Source organism: Sturnus vulgaris, chromosome 9, assembly GCF_052056855.1.
Source record: "Sturnus vulgaris isolate bStuVul1 chromosome 9, bStuVul1.hap1, whole genome shotgun sequence".
In the NCBI taxonomy this organism is placed as follows: domain Eukaryota; kingdom Metazoa; phylum Chordata; class Aves; order Passeriformes; family Sturnidae; genus Sturnus; species Sturnus vulgaris.
In genome coordinates this window covers 28,619,064-28,639,772 of record NC_142251.1, presented here as the reverse complement: position 1 = coordinate 28,639,772, position 20,709 = coordinate 28,619,064, and the positions used below count along the sequence as shown (strand labels likewise).

At 49.3% G+C, this 20,709-nt stretch overlaps 1 protein-coding gene across 2 annotated transcripts in view; it reads left to right on the top strand.

Moving 5' to 3' along the window:
• PBX1 (PBX homeobox 1) overlaps positions 1-20,709 on the top strand; it is a 127,516-nt gene that overhangs the window by 87,438 nt on the left and 19,369 nt on the right. For both annotated transcript variants that reach the window (XM_014874730.2, XM_014874729.2), the window contains exons 3-6: positions 12,895-13,139; positions 16,200-16,390; positions 17,325-17,460; positions 20,473-20,632. In XM_014874730.2, coding sequence (XP_014730216.1) covers positions 12,895-13,139; positions 16,200-16,390; positions 17,325-17,460; positions 20,473-20,632 — 732 coding nt within the window. The remainder of the gene's footprint in view (positions 1-12,894; positions 13,140-16,199; positions 16,391-17,324; positions 17,461-20,472; positions 20,633-20,709) is intronic.

Below are 20,709 nucleotides of genomic sequence, written 5' to 3'. Positions count from 1 at the left end.
CGAGGTAGCCTACAGTAATTTGAATATTTCATTCTGCCGGCTGCTAATGCACTCTGCATTACAGATGGTACTTGCTCCATCCTTCTGGACTGGGTTCAATTATAAATGAAAGTAGGGAGCTGAGATTTGTCTTTTTGTCTGTGCTTAGTTGGAATAACACAATAAAGCTTGATGGGTAAGAATTCCTCAAGCTGCCTCTTCTTTGCCCGCGATGTCTCCGGTGTAGCTTTCTTCTCTCCGTAGCAGATCCCACTTGCCTTTCAAGTCGAGCTTGGAGTATTAGGCTTGGCAGTGGTGGGGTTTTTCACAAGGAATTTTTGGCTCAGATGTCCCCTTGTTGGAAGTGCTTAGTTCAGTCCTCTTTCTAGCTGTTTATTTACCAGGCTCTGCATCCCCCTTTGCATCCCAGGCCAGGAGTGGTGGTAGGAGAAGCCTGCTTAGGCTGGGCAAGAAAGGTTGTGCCTGGCTTTTGTGGTGGTGGGGTTGTCCTCCCTCCCAGTGTTGACAGGGTCAGCAAACTGGTCTGCAGCCACAGGGAAGCAAAGAGGATGCACAACTGCCTTCCTCCATCCCAGGGTTCCTGCCATGGACTCTTCCCAAAGGCTCTAGGAATAAAAGGGCCCCTAGAGATCCAAAGAAAACATTTACCTCTGCTTGGTGATTAACAGAAAGGGGGGTTGGAAGCCTCCAGCCCAGCTGCACAGGGACTCTCTATTACATACAGATGCCTTTTGCGAGCTCCTCGGCCATCCCGGCCGGTAAAAGCAATATTGCTGAGGCAGTCAGAGGAGGTGAGGGCAGGGCTTTCAATTTGGTTTTACATTTACAAGGACCAGATGGCCTCGCTGGAGATGATCTTTGATCTAGGACGCAGCCGGAGCTGGGCAAAGATTTTTTTTTTGGCGTTTTTTCTTCTTTTTTTTTTTTCTCCCTTTTTAATCTCCTCACTGGTTCTGGCAGGGCCTCTCCCGCCGGAGCAGGGGGAGCTGCGTGTCCGTGTCCTGGCTGGTGGGGCTGGCTGTGAGCCCCCTGTGCCCGTGGGGATGGGTGAGCTGGCTGGTGGAGCCCTGAGCGGGGTTGTCCAAGGTGGAAGGCAGAGCTGGATCCCGTTACACCACCGCCCCACAGCACGGAAATCTGCGTCAACAGCCTCTTGCATGGAATATAATTAAACACACACGGGCGCCTCCAAACAGAAATGCCGCTAATTGATTATTTTTAATACTTTGCCCCCATTTTTTCTGGCGTCTCGCACCCTCCCAGCCGCGTGGATGTGTGGGGGCTCTCTCCTCCTGTCTTGCCTTGCCAGTTTTGGGTTTCTTTCTTCCCCCCACATGTTTTGAATGGAGCGGGAGCGAAGGCAGCCGATCCTATTTCACAAGCGCTTGGACTCGCAGCACTCTCCCTCCTGTCCAAACAGATCGTTTACAGAAGGGGCCTCTATTTAAAGAAGGAACTGAACGTTCAGAGCTGTTTTCTGGCCTTAAAACGCTGCCGACCGGCTGTTGCCTCTCAAAGAGTCAGGCTTTGTCTGGCACGCCCGAGGAGCGGCTTTGACGCCAGGCTCAGCAGGTCGGCGCGGTGGCACGAGGGACTGAGTGAGCATCGTGCAAAAAATGTGCTCCTTTGTTTGCTGCCATCACTGGGTCGCAGCAGAGTTGGGTTCTGGGTAGCATCTTATCCACGGGAGTGTCTAGGTTTGGGCAAACCTCGCTTCTCTGTGGTGGTGTGGGTGAGACAAGCTTGGAAACCAAATGGAAAAGGAGCATTCAGATAGGTTTTGGTGGGATCTATGTATGGCATGGAGAGAAAGACCCAGAATCGTAGAATCATTGAGGTTGGATAAGACCTTCAGGATCATTGAGTCCATCTGTTAACCCAGCACTGCCAACTCCACCACTAAACCCTGTCCCTAAGAGCCCCATCTTCCCGGCTTCTAAATACCTCCGGGGATGGTGACTCCACCTTGTGTGTAAGGGAGGTCTGCAAGGAGTTAAAAGGACCATGTAGTTCTGGAGAGATGTGCTACTGCAAAGCCACCCAGGGTTGACATGAATACAGGCTCCAGGGAGGCTGGGTCTGGTCCTGTCATCTTGGTGTCATCTGTAACACTGAAAGTGGGTGCCTGAAAATTGTGCAGTGATGAGTATGTTGCATATTGGGGTGGGATTTCTGATGGCTTTGGTTGTGTTGCTTCTCTTGCTTTGCACTTGACCTATCCTCATAGGTATACAACTTATTTTCAGATTTTTCATGGAGAAGGCCTTGAATTGCCTGCTACCATGGCTGTCAAGAGGTGCATGCGTGGAGGGATGGTTTCTAATGCTTGTGGAACAGGAGACCCTGTCTGTCAGGGATCAGCACTGTCCAGCCTCCACAAGGCAGAGACCCTGGGCCATGGTTGAACCTCAGAGGAGACTGTGACCCATGGTAGCACTTCTGATGCACTCGTACTCAGCAGTGGTGGCCATCTCCCCTTGGCCAGGGCCATAGGTTTCCTACTGCAAAACCCATCCCTGAAGCTTTACACTGGCTGGAAAATCCTTGCTTAATAGTTGCTTCTCCTTTCTCCTTTGTTGCCGTCTTGTTTTCATGCACCAAAACAAAAAGAGGATATACTCCTGCAGCCACATCCTTCGAGCACCAGGGAATGAGGCTGCCTTCAAGTGAGCAAAAGAATGACAAGGGCCACGCTCAGCTCCTGTGATGCTGCTGGAAACAGGAAGGTGGTTCTGGGCAGAAAATGTGCTTGTGGCAGAGGTGGGGAGGTCCCTTGGAAGCAGAGGAACAGGACGTGGCCACAGGACGCTCTGCAGTAGGAGCAGTTCCCTGTCTGTCCCCAGCTCTTGTAAAGATGTCTGCTGTGGTTCTGTGCTGCCCACTTTGGGAGAGAGGAAGGGAAGGAAGAGTGTATTCCATGCAAGGGCTTGGCTCCAAGACCTGGAAGATCTTTCCTATATCGCACAAAATCCTAAATCTAGCTCGTGGCAAGGCCGTCGACTTGGCAGCAGCGTGGCAGCACTCTCAGGAATGAATGTACCTTCAGAGTACTTAGCAAAGCTGAGACTTGAGTGGGACATTGCCATCTGACCAGCTCCAAGCCAGCTTTCCTTGGATGGAGTCTCATGGGTCATCTTTTCTGAAGGATGGCAGGAGAGGAGAATCTGAAATGCAGCTTTACAGCCTGGGCTTCTGCCAGTCTTTTCACTAAGGACTTTCATGCCCCAGCCACTGTGTGCATCCAGCAGCCTTTTGCAGACAGTGTGTCCAGGGAAGATGACCTTTGGAGAGGGGGGGAGGCTTGAAAGGCAGTTTCCTTCTGGGAGAAAACCTCTCTTTGTTCGTTCTCAGGTTTCAGGGCTTGGCCTGGGGCAGTTAAGTGGGACCCTTGTCCTCAGAGGAGCTTTGGAGGCCCCAGCTTCTCATTAACAGATTCAGTTCATTCAAAGAACCCATTTCTTTTCAGCGAGCAGAATTCATATGCAAAGCACCACGCAGATCTCAGCCCAACTCTCTGTTCAGAGGAGGGGGTTTATGGCTGGACCTGACCTGGGAGCAGTCCCATCCTTTGTTTGCTGATTTGTTCCTGCAGGGTTTAGGCAGCCTTAAGTCCAGCCTGGAGCCCTGAGGAGTGCCAGGTCCTCCTCATTTCCTTGAGTGAGGACAATGGCTTTGTTCTCTTGGTCCTGAATGGGGCCTCGGGTCCATCTCCCAAACTCCACCAGGAAAAGGTGAAGTCCTGGCACAGGCTATCTTGGAGGGACTGAACCTTCTCTCCATGGTTTATGCTGCTCCCCTGAGCCAGGCCAGCCTGTGGTCAGTGAGCTGGGTCACATCTTCTGCTCAAATCTGGCCCAGCAGCAGAGCAGTGGTGAATCTCACTCTGCTTTCCTTTAACTCGTGCCACTGCTGCTCTGAGCAGCTGGAGGTTGGTCCTGGCTGTGGTGGGGTGGAGGGGGCTGGGTGGAGATGGCCATGCACCATCTCTCCCTTACGGGGTGGAGATGGCCATGCACCATCTCTCCCTTATGGGGTGATCAGTGCAGCTGCAGAGTTTGAGATCACAGTATCACAGTATAACCAGGTTGGAAGAGACCTCCAAGATCATCAAGCCCAACCCACACTTTGACACGTCAACTAAACCACGGCACCAAGTGTCACATCCAGTCTTTTTTTAAACATATCCAGGGATGGTGACTCCACCACTACCTCAGACAAAGCATTCCAATACTTTATTATTCTTTGCGTAAAAAACTTCTTCCTAATATCCAACCTATATGATGTACTGGGTTTGCCTGTGCAGATAAGGGGTTGATTATGATTCAGGGCTCTGACTGGATCCTACTAATCCTGCCCTGCTTAGGAAAGGGAATACTGCTTTGTGAGATAAGAGTGTGGGATTGCTCCAGCCAGCTTCAGCAATGCTCCCCAGCATCAGCCTGCTTCCTCAGGCCACGAGCCTGGCCTGGGGATTTGTGAGGTGCTCAGTGGGGTGGGGAGGAGACCTGTGCATCCAAAATCTATCTGTGCTCTTCCAAAGACAGAGTGTGCCAGTGAGACAGCGTTGAGCCCTCTGAGCCCAGAGTCTGGCTCTGGGATTTTTTGGGTTGTTTGCAGTATGTTACTGGGGGAAGCAGAGGTGCTTAATTAGGTGGAGTTTGTGAAGGTTTGTGCTTTTTGGGACCTGGCAGAGGCAGGCTTGAAGCTGCTGCGAGTGGGAGGGGAGGAGGTGGTTTGTCCACTGGTGGGGTGTTAGGCTCTGGTTGCCTTGTCTTTAATGTGTGGAAGCACTTCCAGCCTGTTTTCTGCTGCTAAATGCTTGGCTCAACCATCTGAGTTTGGTGCAAGAGGTGCTGCCTGTCCCCACATGAATAGCAGCTTTGAAAATTCCAGCTGGGGAGCCTTGCTGCCCAAGCCCACCAGCCTGCAGCAAAGCATCCATGAGGAAACGTGGGTTTTGGCATAAGGACTGCAAGGAGGAAAACTGAAAATATTTAAATTTGAGCCATGGTCAACCACAGCAATAATGGGCATGTGGGGCTGGTGTGAGAACTTTCCATACCAGGCTCAGTTACTGGCCAGGAGCTAAACTGGCCAGCAGGAGCAGGATCCAGGGAAGGACTGGAAAGACGAGCTCATCTGTGTTCATTCAGCTTCCCCACAGAGTCACATTTCAGTGAGAATCTGGTTTTCAGTAATCACAGCAACATTGTGCTTAATTTTTTCGGCTATTTTAGATCATTGTCCAGTTTGGTGGGGGAGGGGGTGGAGGGGGAATATTTTTTCCACAGAATATGTTAGTAATAATTTTCCAGATCTTTTGATCGTTTTCCTGCCAGATCCTTGCTCACTGTGGCAACTTATTTGGCATTTGGGATGGGGTTAGGAGAAAACTGGTGCAGACTCTTTGCCAGCACTATGAAATAAGTGTCTCTCTTCTGCAGCTTCTGTGGCACATCCAAGCTGCATCCTCCTGAAGTGATGGAGAGCTGCTGCTGGGAGCTGAGAAACTTTTTTGGCATGTGATAAATTCCGTTCTCTACACCCCAGAGTTAAGGTTTGAGGGAAATGCAGCCTATTTTTTTTTTCTTTCCAATTTATGTTGGATTCAACAAATAATTTAGACACTTCCACCCCAGAAAGATGGGAAGTTGCTATTTTTCAAAGTTACGTTTTTAAAGCAGTTTAATTGGTTTGAAATGGACCCAAATTTTTATTTAAACAAAAAAAAGAGAGAGAGAGAGAGGAAATTAAAATGAAGTGGGAGGAGATTTCATTTTTGATTCATGAAGCATTTTGATTGATCTGAATTTGAGTTGTGATGCAAGTTTCCAAACTGGTGGTGGGTAGGAGGGATCTGGGGGAAGTGCTGCTGCCCTGGGCATCTGATGCTTCTGTTGTTGGCCTTGGCTGAGTCGCCACTTGGGCTTGTTGGCCCTGGCTGGAGCTGACCTCCATGGACCCTCTGAAGTGATGTGACTTGCTCCTGTCTCCATGGGAGTATCTTACCACAGTTTTATAGACTACAGGGACATTTCTCCACTTTTAAAAGCATTTCTCTGCTTTGTTTCCAAAGAGCCCTGAAGGACACTCCTGTGTTGGGAAAAGAGGTGGCTTTACAATGATCCAGGGTGGCTTTGCAGTGCTTATGGGTACAAGCCTCTCTCTTGATTTGCTGCTGGGATTTTTGGTTTATATTATGGCTTTAGACAGTGAAAATTGGTGACAGAAACGGCCCATCAGTTTCACAGGCTTCCTCCTTTTGCTGGGAAATAAATAAAATAAGTAGATGCACAAAAAGCCATTCTGCCAGCTGAATTTTTCCATGCCTCATCTCACGGCAGCCTGTTTTGGAAAATTTGAGCAAAAATCTGTTCATCCATTTGTAAGTTTTGGAAAGGTTGACGTGAGGAGGGGAACTTTAATGTCAATTGTAAGAAAATAAAATTAAGAGCTTGTCTTAATTCCTGCTCTCTGGAAGGGCGTGTATCTGTGTATTTAGAAATTCCAGCTTCTATTTATGTTGGAAATAGGTAATTGTATTTTGACTTTGATTTTTCTCAGTGGCTTTACTGTCAACATGGTGAATAGATTCAACCAAGGTTTAAAACTCCTGTGATTACTTGACATTGAAGTGCTCCACCTTTGTTTTGAAGACTGTGATTCCCATTTAAGGTGGACACTGCCTTTGACCTGGCAGTGTGAAGACCCAGCTAGGGGTGCTTTAGTAACCTCCACAAAGCTCTGGGAATTCTTTTCTTCTGAGCATTGGATATTGAAGGCAACTTTGTGTTTAAAGAGAGCCTTGTGAGGGTGGTGAGGGCCTGGCACAGGTTGGACAGGGCTTGGAGCAACCTGAGGTAGTGAGAGGTGTCCCTTCCCATAGCAGGGGGTTGGAACAAGATGATCTTTAAAGTCTCTTCCAACCTAAACCATTCCAGGATTCTGTGGTAGGATCCAAGACTCTGGATTTTCCTTGCTGTGAAGGATTTGCTGTTTCAGAAGAAAGGGCTGCAAATACACTTGGATAGGAGAAAAAAACCAAGAGTTCAGGTAGCTGCATGGAGTCTGGCAATTTCTCTGCACAGAGAAATTTTGGGAAGAGCAACTCAAGCCTGTGGCATCATAGATCAGCCAAGGAAGCAAGCCCCAGTTCTCCTGACTTGGTTGCAACTACACATTAGGAGAATGAGGAAGATGCAGTCCCTGAACATGTCCTTGTCCTCAAACATCAGGCACGTGGGAGTATTCTTGTCCCAGGTTCAGTCTTTTGATCCTCAGCCTTCACAAAGGTAGTCTCAGGCTCCAGGGAATATTGAGATAGGCTTAAAATAAGGTGATTGGTTACTGGTTTTGTTAGGAGAGGCTTTTGCGGGCTTTTGTTAAGACCTGAAGCTGTAAAAAAATAAGTTTTAGAAAAAAACAACATTTTCCAGTGAGCTGACTCCTGAAGCTGGATCTCTCCAAGCAAATGTTGCCAATCCTAAATCCCAAAAAGCTGGAAGAGAGCTGACGTCCTAGTGTGTTTCAAAGCTGTGCTGTTTGCTGCATGGGTGTGTGCAGTTTTGGGGTACCCAGGGAGAAACTGCCACATCTTCCATGTCCATACCACCCTCACGGGCAGCCACTGTTCCAGAAAAGGGTTTGGGTACACCTTGGTGTCTGGGTTGGGTGTTGTTGGGGCAGATGAGTGCCTTGGAGGAGGAGGAGGCATCTCACCCACTTGAGGCTGTGTGAAAGGACACAGAGGGCAGCCAGAAGTGCTCCACCAGCAGTGGACATCTCTGGTTTCCCCATGAGAAAGTGACACCTCGGGCCCCCTCACATCCTGACAAGAGGAATTGTCTGTCCTCCTCTCCCAAAACTCCGTTGTTGGGTGGGTTGTTCCCGCCTCCCAGTACATCTTAGGCACAGTGGAGGCAGGAAAGAAAACCCTTCTGAAAATCACAACGTAATTACTCCCATCTGCTCCAGCACTGCTTCCCATTTCTGCCTGCCAGGATGCTTGTCTCTGATGCTAAGTAGCACATTATTTTCGATAAGTTGCAATCATTTACTTGAAGTCTCCTTCTCCTTTAAAACATCCCCCTGGAAAAGCAGTTCAACAAGTTGGGAATGGGCAGAAACAACCACGATAAAACCCGTGCAGAAGCAGCCAAACTTGGGAGGGCGAGCATTCCTCCTGGACTCATTAAAACCAACCCAGCAGGTTCCTTTGTAGGGTGGGTTTGTTTAAATGGCCTTGGCTGGTGGTGTCAGCAAATGGGGCTGCAGAGGAAGTGCCAGCTCATGTCAGCAGAGGGAATCTTAACCAAGCAGTCACAGAAATTCCACAGGACCCTGCTTTTGACTGCTTTTTCTGACTTCCTTCATCGTCACCACCTGGGCTGGCATCATGTCTCACCACCACACCCTGAATCCTCTTGTGAGGGGCTGTAAGGAGCCTGGCCCTGCTTCCCACATCTCCTCAGCTGGAAGGCACTGTCCACAGCAGGATAAATTGCCCTCTCTGGAAGAAAGATGGAGCTGGAAGGTCCTTTGCTGTTGTCACTGCTAAGCCCCAGTGTCCTGCTTAGCTTCTGCCATCACCCCCAGCGTGTTTGATTGCCCTCATGATGTAGTTCTGTCTTTGTTGCCTGCATAGCTCTAATTTGGAGGGTTTGGAAGGGGTGAAGAGGAAAGAGTTGCTAAGTGGAAATATTTTGGTGTGGCCTTGGAGAAGAAAGATGACTGTGTGCTCAGATCCTGTGCTTTTCAGATTCCTTTGGAAAAATGCTCCCAGGAAAATGGAGTAAATAAAGTCGGGGATGGTGGCATGGAGCACCAGAGGAGTCTGGTACCCTCCTTTGTGGATTTCTTAGGTGTCTTCACAGCCCCAGGCCATCCCCAGAGTGGTGTTTGTTCCAGAGGTGCCTGGCAAGGGCTCTTTCTCCTTCCTTGTGCCCTGCACCCTGGCTGTAGCTCAGATTGAGTGACCTGAGGGGACACCAGGCACAGGTGCCAAGCTGTGGGGACATGTGGGGTGCTGGCTGCTCATCCCAGGTGAGCATGGAGCTGGCTGGTTTGCAGGTGCTCCTTGGGGACGTTGTGGGAAGTATCTTGGAGCATTTGGAAGCTTTGGTGGCTCAAGGCACTTTCCATCCTGTGTCCCTGAATCGCAGGGCAGGCGAAGAGCCAAGGAGCTGTGATGCCTTCCTCGAGAAGGGAGAAGGAGCAAGTGTGGGAGCTGGGGGCCATGTCCCAGCTGCTGGAATGGGTCTCTGTGACCCAGCCTGGTGGCCTGGACCGCAGGCTGGTGGCTCCATGGTCCCCAGGTGCTCCCACTGCTGCCATCGGGGATGCTGAGCCTGTGACAGCCACGTTCCAGCTGGGCTGGGGACAGGCCACGTGCCTTGGGCTGACTTTTAAAACACACCCATATATATAACACACACACACACATATATATATAAGTATTTTTTGTGTGTATGTATATTTACATCTAAAAATGCATTTTGATCAGCAGGGGACCTGGGCGAGGGCTGAGCACCATCTAGTGGCAAGCACCACGGCTCAGCAGGAAAGCAGCCAAGGACAGAAAGTCTTGCAGGAATTTTCCTCCCCCCCGGCTGCCAGTCACTATCTTTTCTTTTTGTTCTTCCTTTTTTTCCCCCTTTCTTTAATCAGGAGCAGCAAACGGGGGGTCCTGAGGATGCCTGGGTGCCTGCATGCCTGTAGCCCCTGCGACCACTGAGGATCATTCTGCTTCATTTATTCTGTTTTAATTTGGTGGCAAGCAGGGTTCTTTTGCCACCAGCTCCCCAGGCACTACAGGTTGGGTAAAATTAAAAAAAAAAAAACATTTTGCTGCCAAACCCATCCCAAACCCCCCAGCCAGCAAAGCCTCATGCCATCACAGGGGGCAGTTTGGAGGGTGGGAGCTGCCAAGGAGCCCAACATCCCAGGCATCCTGGCAGGAGGTGTGTCAGAGCTGGGTCCAGCACTGGGAAGATAAAAAAGGAGCTTTTAAATAATCATTTTGTCTTCTCCTCGGCTGAGCACAGCCTTTCAGGGATAAATAAGTAGCATCAGTCCTGCTTAGACACATGGGCCTTTCCATTTGTTTACTCCCAGGCTTTATTCTGAGAGCAGCCAAGCCCAGGCTGGGTTCAGGTCTGTGCTGTGGGGACACATCTCCTCCATCGGGTGCTGCTCTGTGCGTGTGGCACAGGAATAAAGCTCTCAGGAATACACAGCACTTTTCATCAGGAAGCAGCTCTCTAAACATAAACTAATTAATCACTCGTGCCTACCTGTCAGGTCAATGATTCCTGAGATTTTTAATCTAAAAATATTTCCCTTTTGAAATCCAGATGCGCCTGTTTTGGCAACTCCGCTTTTGATTTGTTTATTTGAGGTGTTTTTTAATTTTTTTTTTTTATTTTTAACCTGTGTTGCTTTCCTTTTGTATGTGGGCTTTTGATCTGATTTAATTGACTGATATTTATTCTTTTTTTTGTCCTGGAAGAATAGGAATTTGTTCTCTTTATTTTCATGGCAAGTCTCTCTCCCTGCTGCATCCTGTCAACTTTCCTCTTCTCTTTTTAAGGGATTTGGCTACTTTTGCCTCATATTTCAGTTTATGGACCATAGACCCCAAACCATTTTCTTGATGAAATCTGTCCTCTCCCCTTGGATCTATTTATCATGGCTGGGTGCCATGGGAAGCCTCCCGTGGAGGGGGGAGATGCTGGTCCTGTCTCCCGAGGGCTCAGCTTCAAATTTGGCACTCTGCCCTCATTCCTCCACACAGAAATGATCCTCCCTAGCGTGGAATTATTTATTATTAGTTCCAGTTTTACTGTTCTTGGGCTTTTTTCTGCCCACCTTCCCACCTTTGTTGACAGTGCATATTTTAATCATGAAAAATGCCAATAATGCATGAATGAATAACTGATCCGAATGTATGAATAAAATAAAATTAGATGAATGAGTGAAATGTCCTGAAAATAGTAATTTCAGTCGGCTTTGAGGCCTTTTTTAAAAAGCTTTTTTTAGTCTTACCCAAACCTCTCAACAGGGTCTTTTACTTCAGTTTTATACTGATAATAGCTGTATCTTTAACTTATTACAGAGTGGGGAAGACCATACCAGGTGCTTGCTGGGGTTTTTTTAGCTGCTCTGATTTTATTTCTTGCTGCAAACAGATCTTCCACTACTTTTTTATTTTCAATGACAGGAATAATCACTTGCTTTTTTTTGTGGCATGGATTGAGAGGGGGTCAAATTCATCTCAGGTGTCAGTGGGGCACGGTTTTATCAAAACCCACACAACATTTCCCAGCTCTGGATGTGCAAAGAGTGTGTGCTCATAGGGTGGTGTGTGTGCTTAGAGCCCCTGTGCCAGATGAGATGGGGAAATACGATTGTTTTCCCTTAGGAAACACCTTTTTATATTTGCTCAATTAGGATTTATATTATTTATGTCATTTATGATGCAGCTGTGCATGTGGAAATCTCTCTCACGTTATCGTTCCGTGTTCGAACACAGACCATGGAGGGGGACACGGGGGGAGCACAAAGGACACCTCCATTTTTCAGACATGGGACATCCCAAGCTGTTGGGATGCTCCTATGTTGTTTTTCCAGGAAAGCCCTCACAGGAGAACTTCTACTTGGAGCAGTAATTTAGGCAGGAAGTACAAAGATGGGAGGAAGATTCTCTTTTTGAGAAGTCACTCTGGGAGGATTAACTCATTGTTGCTCCTTTTCTCAGCCTGGTTTAGACATCAGTGGAATGACTGAATTCTTAAAGAAAAGGCATTTTTCCAAGAATAAAACCTATTTCATACATTTTTTTGCTTATGTTCCCAGTGCATGGCTAAAAGCATGGACCTCAGGCCCTCTCCACAGTCTGTATTTCAAGATGTGGAAGCAAAGGCACAGCTGCCTTGGGCTCTGTGTGTCTTTCTCTGCCATCTGGGGTTGATGTAAATGACATGTTGGGCAACATGAGAGGACCCCTGAGCAAGATGAGATCAGGGCTAGAGACTTCCAACTTCCCATCCCATGCTTGAGTCAGGATATGGTCCCTATCGCTTCTGGCAGCAAGCATGGGTACATTTGTTGGGTTTTTAAGTTGCTGTTGCTAGGAGTTTTGCTGCTTGTTCGAGCAGAAAGTGTGGCTGGCTTACTGGGTTAGCTCTGTGGTGAACTCACTGCCAGTTCTGCTCTACTTCTGTCCTGAGGGAAGGAGGGGAAGAGGTAGGGAGAGGAGCAGGGAGCTGGAGTGCCCCTGGAAGCCAAGTAGTGATGAGTGAAGCCAAGCTTGGTGATGAGTACTTGGAGCATTCAGCTTGCCTGTTGGGAATCCTGTTGGGAAGGAAGAAAATCCCTGCTGATGGGGTCAGTCCAGCTTGGGGTTGATGCCTAAGGAGGCTGGCCTGGAACAGAGGCTAGACAGTGTTAAAGGAATAAAGTAGGGATTTATTAAAAGGCCTTCAAAGGATTCGCCTTGAGCAGTGCAAGAGCCTGGCTATGGCTCTGCCCAAGATGGACTCAAAGTCATGAGTTCTCACACTTTTATAAGTTTTGGTCCATTCCCATATTTGGGTTCATTGTCCAATTACAGGTTCAGGTATGAAGTCCCATCCTCCCAGACTGCTCTCCTCAATTCACTTTTTGGGCTTGAAGCTGCAGCGGTGTCCTTGGTTCTCGGGCTGGAAAAGGATTGTTTTGTCCAGCTAAACTGTGAAGAGAACTTGTTAACACTTTATATGAGGTTCAGAGTCATACACTAAGGCAGTACAGAATCTGGAAAATACGAAAGCTAAACTTAGGGCATCAGGATGAGCTTCCCCGAGTTAAGCTCCAGTTGTGACTCAGGCTTTCCTTTCCCCATTGTGTCTCCTGCAGTGCTGAGCATCCGGGGTGCACAGGAGGAGGAGCCCACGGACCCCCAGCTGATGAGGTTAGACAACATGCTGCTGGCCGAGGGGGTGGCGGGCCCCGAAAAAGGAGGGGGCTCGGCCGCCGCTGCCGCCGCCGCCGCCGCGTCCGGAGGAGCCGGCTCCGACAACTCCGTGGAGCACTCTGACTACAGAGCCAAACTCTCCCAGATCCGACAGATCTACCACACGGAGCTGGAGAAGTACGAGCAGGTAACAGGCTCCTTCGTGGTGCTGCTCCTTCCTGGGGTGCGGGGGCAGAGCGGGAGAGCTGCCGGCACAGCCCGGATCACTGCTTACATCTGTTGTTAGCAGTGCTTGGGCAAATGGCACTGCGTGCTGGACTGAGAATATGCTCTTTTTTAGAGTTTGGAGGGTTGGGGTTTTATGCTGGGATGTGATGTGAGAATAGTCTTGGCGTGGGTTGTCCTTTGGATTTTCACTTTTCACTCCTGTCCTGATATCTTACCCAGAATTGGCCCTATGAGGCCATCCTGGCCTCAGTGATGACAACTGTCCAAGCAAGACTTGAACCAGAATCTTCCTTGAATACGTTTTCTGCTTGAAAAGCTCTTTTTTCCAGGGGAAAAAAATCTTTTTTCTTGTAGTAAATTACCCTTAAAAAGAAAAACTACTTGGGTCATGAACACAGCTATTGGTAACACTGACAATTTCATGAAAAGCTTTGCAGGTCAGTTCTCAAAACCCGTTCCTTTCAAGTGCTTCCACATGTTTTGCAGACCTCTCTTGGCTGCTGTACACCTTGCCCTTGTGGTTTCTACCCCAAGGTTATGGTTTATGGATGTGAGCAAGAAGGCATCACCTCTTTGGGTGCAGGACAAGCTCCACTGCCAGGAGCCAGGTGGTCTTTAAGATATCTGGTTTAGAGCCAGTAAAAGCCTCCATTTTACCTGGCTAACTGGATGTGTGATGAGGCTGGGGGATGTCTCACCCCCATGGCCACATTGGCCAAGGGAAGGGTGCCCCAGGGTTAGAGCTGGAGTGAGGGTGCTCTGGAAATGGAGCAGCCAAGCACAGTCATGCCATGAGAGGCAGAGCCTTAGGGCAGGCAGGGAGCAAGGTTGGAAGGATGACCTTTGGTGGCTCTCCTCAGCCCTTGCTGTCACTCCCTTGAGGCACAGAGACAGGGAGAAGCCTCAGCCATGCCACATGGATGGGAGTGCAGAGCAGTCAGGGATCCTCTTTTGGGCTGAAGAGGGGTAGAGAGGCCTCATGTCCTCTGGTACCCAAGCCCAAGGAGAGGCCCTTGGCAAAGACAGGGGCAGTCTTCAGGGAAGGACCTTCTGCTTCTTCCTCCCCTTGGGCAGGACTTTTGTCTGTTTGATGTTCTGATCCTGTTTTTGCTTCACTTTTGCTCCTCAAAGAGACACCCAAATGAGAGAAGCCTTTAGCCAGGCCCAGAGGGTAGGATGGGCCACATCTTTCCTTCTCACAACCCACTGGCAGGGTTTAGCTTTGTCACTGAGTGGCTTTGCAAGTGGCTGTGCTGGTCCACATCTCTGGTACCATTGCCCACAGTCCCACAACACCAGGGCCCAGGGTTTTTCCACCTCCTTCCCACTCTCTCCAATCCAGCTATTGGGAGCTCAGTCCCTGGCTTCTCAGTCTGGCTGCTGCTGGGTCAGTATGGCACTCGGTGGTGATTTTGCCTCTAATGCTCTTTATTTCATGCCAAGAGGAGATGATGTGCAATGTCTGGGGTGTCTGGGAGCAATGAGATGTCTGGCTGAGAGCTCTGATAGCCAGCACTCACCCTGGGAGATGGGAGTCAGCAGCTGGAGCTGGGGATGGGCAGTTGGAGGGGCTCTGCTGGCCTTGGGGATGTCTCCTTGTTGGGTCTGAGCCATGGTGGGAATTCAGCTTGCAAGGATGGGGCAAGACACAGCAAGTCAAGCCCGTGTCACCAGTCCACAAATGAAGTGTTTCTTTCCCCTGCCAGCCCCTTCTCCCCCATCATGGGGTGGGAGCTGCAGACACTGTCCCCAGAGCAGCCACCCACATCCCAGGAGCAGCACCAAAGGCTTCTCCAGCCATCACTGTACCAGTGCTGCCCCTGGTTTGTGGGGCTTAGTTCTGGCAATCAAGAGGATCCCATCATGCCAGTGAGGTGCTCATGGGGATGGAGGAGAGGGAAGTGAAGTGGCCTTGATCTGGCCTCAAAATCCCTCCCTTTGTCTCCTGGCTCCTCTCGCTGCCCTGTCCTCACAGCACAGCATGGGGACAGCAGGAGCAGCCAGACAGTGCTGTGCCAGCAGCAAACTAATTGGGATTGTTACCTGTTTGCCCTTATTTGTCAGGGCTCCTGCCTCACTCAGGCTTTAATTATTATCCTTATTTACTTCTTACCTGATGTGCCAAGAGCACAGAGCAGGGCCATGTCTCTCTGGGAGCTGCTCCTGTGAAGCTCAAGGGGCTCTGCAGGACACATGGTGGGGCTGTAGGAGGGGGGGCAGTGGGTCCAAAGGTTCATGGTCCTCCTCAGATAAATCTACAGCTCCTCCAGTCACAACCAGGAAAGCAGTGGCTGGGACTTCTTCATGCTTTACATAAATCCTAGAGCTTCATCTGCCCCAGCTCTATCCATGATCCCCCTGAGAGCAAAGAAATTGGCTCTTGGCTTTCCCAGCGTGTTTGTTGGGAGTCTCTCACGCCCCGTGCTTGGCAGAGCAGGGAAATTTCTCTCTCTGGTGCCTGTTTTGGCTTAGCTAGAAACAGAGGCCAGACAAAGTTAAAAGGATAAAAGTGGATGTATTTAATGAAGGGCCTCCAGGTACATTAAGGGCAGACGAAGCCTCTCCAAGGGGCTACACCTAAAATGGACAATGGTCACGAGTTTTTCAGACAGATACAAGTTTGGTCTCTTTGCATATCAAGAGTTATTTCTCCAATTACAGCTTCGGGTAATGAAGTCATATACTCCCAGTTTGCTCTCCCCAGTTCACTTTTGTTTATACTTTTTGGGGCCTGGGGCTGTAGGGTGTCCTTGGATCTCAGGCCTAGAAGGATTGTTTTGTCCAACCAAAATGTGAAGGGAGTTAACTATGACTCTATATGGAGTTTAGAGTTATGCAGTAATGCAGTACAGGATTTGAAAAACATAAAAGCTGAGATCTTAAGGCATCATCTCAGCACATTGTTGCTCTGAGCCAGCGAGGCTTGCACTTCCATATCCACGCTGCCTCTGCCCTGTCCTTGACACCACCGAATGACCTTCCCATCCTGGGGTTTCTTTTGCTTTTCCTGCCATGCCAGGCGTGCAACGAGTTCACCACGCACGTGATGAACCTGCTGCGGGAGCAGAGCCGGACCCGGCCCATCTCGCCCAAGGAGATCGAGCGCATGGTGAGCATCATCCACCGCAAGTTCAGCTCCATCCAGATGCAGCTGAAGCAGAGCACGTGTGAAGCCGTCATGATCCTGCGCTCGCGGTTCCTGGACGCACGGTGAGCCCGCCCCACCAAACCTTTCTGCAGCGTCCTTCGGGGCTGGGGGGTTTGTTGGTCAGGTGTGCTGGTTCACAGAGCTGGCTGAAGGATTGTGTCTTGAGCCAGAGGGGTTTTTTGCCTTCTTTTATCCCAGGGGAGGGGACTGCCATTCAAACCATCCGTTGGTAAGGCTCCCAGCTGTACCTCGAAAATTGCACATCCTAGTTTTGCTGTGGCAGAAGGAAATGCTGTGGACATTTTTATTTTTGCAAATATTGCAACAAGCTCTCTGCAGTGAAAATCTTTCATCCAGTTAGGGATGAAAGTTTATCCTCCAGGCAATCCTGTCCCCCCTAGATTCCCACTGTTTTCCCACTGTTTTTATTGTCCCAGATTTTCAGATTGCTGTAAAATTACTTCATTTCCCAAGCTGGTTAGGTGCAGGCTGCAGCTTGGGCTGTAGCTTGAGATGGGGAGGGGAGGCAGCTACACCAGGGGTACAAGGAAAGAGATGGCAGACAGGTAATAAAGCCTAGGTGTGAATGGAACAGACTTCCCCAAGGATATATCCAGCTCTGCTTCCCTCAGCACGGAGCTTTGCAGAGTAGCACTGATGTCTTTGGCCACGACAGCCAGGTGTCAGGAGTCACCTTCCCAGGTGGAGGAGCTGGATGCCAGTTTTCAGACTCTGATGTGAGCTGGAGGATACAGTGATAAATTTGAGGTGGAGACTCGCTCGCTTTGAAAGGTGCTGAGAGAGCAGTCACCAGCAAGGGACAGATAAGAAACATCCTGGCCATGAGTCTGGCACTCTGTGCTCAGAGAAGCAGAGGGGGGAGGGAGGAGAGTGGGAAACTCAAGAGTATCTAAAATTGCATTCTATTTTTGGATCCCTGGTGCTCAATCCCTTTCCTTTTCCTTCTGTTTCCCCCCATTCTTTCTTCACATGAAGGCGGAAGAGACGAAACTTCAACAAGCAAGCCACGGAAATCCTGAATGAGTATTTCTATTCCCATCTCAGCAACCCTTATCCCAGTGAGGAAGCCAAAGAAGAGCTAGCCAAGAAATGTGGCATCACAGTCTCACAGGTGAGAGAGCTCAAAGCCTGGACTAGTGGGAAACCTCAGCATGGGGAAGGGTGTTCCAGACCTCAGACCAGTCAGCCATGTCCAGTGTTGTGCATTTAATTATTAAATCAGTTTAGTTCAAGTTAGTGAGAGTGGATGGGAGTGCAGATGGCACTTGCAGATTGAAGCCATGAATGAAAAAGGAAAGGCTGAGAGCAGATTTGGGAGGTATGAAGGCTCCATGGAGCAGTGGCTCTGTGTGCAGCCACAGTTGTGTTGACAACACCAAAATGATGTGGCAGCACCCAGAGGGGCAAAGTCTCATCAAGGAATTAGTGCTGGCCTGGCCTGCAAAGAAGAGCTTGTTTGATCTGAAAGTCCTTTCTTCAGGGAATTAAAAGCAGTAGGAAGAGTTGTGCAGGTTTTGCTTGATAAGGTAGAATGGACAAGTCCTGGTGGGAAGGATTTGGGTGTAACTGTTAGAATTTGTTAGAATTTGAGGGTGGGATTTCTCAGGCTCATTTCTCTCAGTCATTACCCTTGTGCTGCAGAAGATGACATCTCCCTGACTTGCACATCCCTCAGAACACAGTGGTTAGTAAAGACAAAACGAATTATTTCCATATGTTAAGGAAGCCACATAGTTCCTGGAGTCTGTAGCTTTGACCTGGGAGCTGCTGTGATTTGTGAGGAGCGCAGTCAGCCCTTGAAATGTTCGGCCATACATTGCTCAGGCCTGCCCTTCTTTATTTCCTCTTTTTCTGGAGCAGGCTGAGTGACTGAGAGCCAGTCTTCGTGGCCTGCGCTGGGCTTGTCCTCACGTGAGCTTAGCAGCCCCTCTAGGCTCCCGTGGCATTCCCTGTCTTGGGCTGCTTCCCAGCCCCAGGCACGTGCCTGCTCGTCACTTGAGTAAACTGCAGACAGCAGTAGCATCTGGTGTCCTTGTGGGAGCGTGTCTGCCTTCAGCAGGAGCAGCAGCATCCAGGGCTAGGTGTCATCACCGTGCTGAGTGCCTGCTGAGTGACTCCAATTGCCTCCCCTGGGCTGCAAGACCCAAACCTTGCTTCTTCCCACAGTTACCTACAGGAGACAGCACATATTGGCTTAAGTAAAGCTCCAGCTGTCCCAGTGCTTCCCCTCTCACTTCTAATTCATCTGTTCACACTTACAAGTTCTCCTTTGCAAAGACAAAATGCCCAGGAGAAATGCTGCGCCTAGGAAGTGTTTTTGAGCGTGCTGAATCGAGGCTGCTTGGTGCCTGTCTCCAGGATCTGCCTTCCTTCTTCATCCAAACAAGGCAGAAACAAGCACACACCCAGGTCTGGTTTTGCTGAGACTGAGTGGGAACAGAGGTCCCATGAATGTGTGCAAGTCATGAGCAGAGTTGATCTGAACTCAGAGCCTGACCAGAATAGGCAGGTGCTTCACAGATTTTAAAATGAAGATAGATTGTGGTGGGATATTCCAACCTCCTGCCCTGTGGTGCTCAGAGTTCACCCAGGATGTGAAGCCAGAAGAGCAGTCATGAGGAGATGTGCATATGGAAAGATCATGCAGGAGCACATTGTCATTCGTGAGAAAGCTGGACCAAGAGGTGGGATGGAGCTCCTTGCCAACAGCACCAGCTCCTGGCGGTGCCATCAAAGTGTTTGCTGCCAGATCTGGGCTGGGTGCTGATCTGAGTCTCTGCAGGTTATATTTTCTCTTTCCTGCTCTGCAGCATTGGATACCTGCAGCTCAATAGCCATTGAATTGGTGGATGAAGCCACTTCTGTGTGGAAGCTGCTGAATGCTCTAATAGCACTGCAGAAGAAAGCAGCACAGGATTTCAGTTATCACATGGGTTTCAGTTATCAACACCCAAGCCCAAGCCATTTCCCTAAGATAAGGAAAAATTCATGGGCTTCAAAGGATGAACATCCATTATTGTCTTCTATGTCTTGGGTACTTGCTCAGTTCATTTGGAAGAGGGAGCACTGATGTACTTGCTCTCCAGCAAGCAAAGGGAGAATGTCCTTGGAATCTCATCAAAGGGATTGGTCTTGCTAGCTCAAGGTTGCAGCTCCAAGCAATTCTAGGAGTGTTGGAGCTTTTCTGGAGAGCTGCAGCATCCTCCTCATTTGCCCATTCCCTTTATCCTGATAAGCTTTCTCAAACAAAGCAGTAGCTGGAAGTTGTCTTCTGCTTAGAGACCTGCACACAGGAAGACATTACCCTGATTCTCTGTGCTCAGTGCTGATGAAGAAGAAGCTGAGAGCTGTAGGGTTGAATCTTTCCCATGTCTTCTCTGAAACAGTTCAGTGTGCCCACGAAGGAACAGGAATATCATCAGCATGTCTCTGGGCAAACACGGTGGAAACATCTTCCACCCCTTCCCAAGGCACACACTTCTTTCCTGGGACCAAAATTAGGTTTTAGGACAAGTCCTGTGCTCCTTCTCCATTCTTCCCCTGAAGTTCCTGGCTCATGCTAAACCTTGCAAAGCCGAGCTTAGCCAGATGAAGAGCATCCACTTCTGCCTTTGTGCCCTGATTTCCCTCAGATGAATCAAAAGAGAGCTCTGGTGATACTGAGGCAATTTTGTGTGTCAGCCAGGCCCCAGTCAGTTCTCTGACTGTTCTCCCTCAAAGCTGTGCTGGTAATCAGGGCATCTATCCCATCAAAGGGATACTGAGGAGGAGGCAAATAAAAATGACTCATACCTGTTCTCAAATCGTGCAATTTCGGGGTCATTTGACATTGTCATATTTTTTTGAATCCATCTTAAGACTTTTGTGGGAGGGGTCTAGTGGTTCCTGTGGAGCATCCCATCTATAGCAGAACCAGCTAGATACACACAAACCCAGTGCTCCCAAGGGGCTCCCATCACCTTTCCTGGGCTTGGTGTGGCACACACAGGTGGAAAGTGCTAGGAAAACTGGGGGAGGGAAAGAATCTGCTCTGCTTAACCTGAACTAATCCACCTCCCTCACCCAGGTGCACTTGGCAGAGCTGAAACCTTAACGTCCTTGTCTTCTCTTGAACTCGCTCTAGGTATCAAACTGGTTTGGAAATAAGAGAATCCGGTACAAGAAGAACATAGGTAAATTTCAAGAGGAAGCCAATATTTATGCTGCCAAAACGGCTGTCACGGCTACCAACGTGTCAGCCCATGGAAGCCAGGCTAACTCACCCTCAACTCCCAATTCAGCTGGTTAGTCCTGATTTTTCTTTTACTTTGGGTTGTTAGTGTTGGGTTTTTTGTTCGTTCTCCCCTCTCCCTCTAATCTC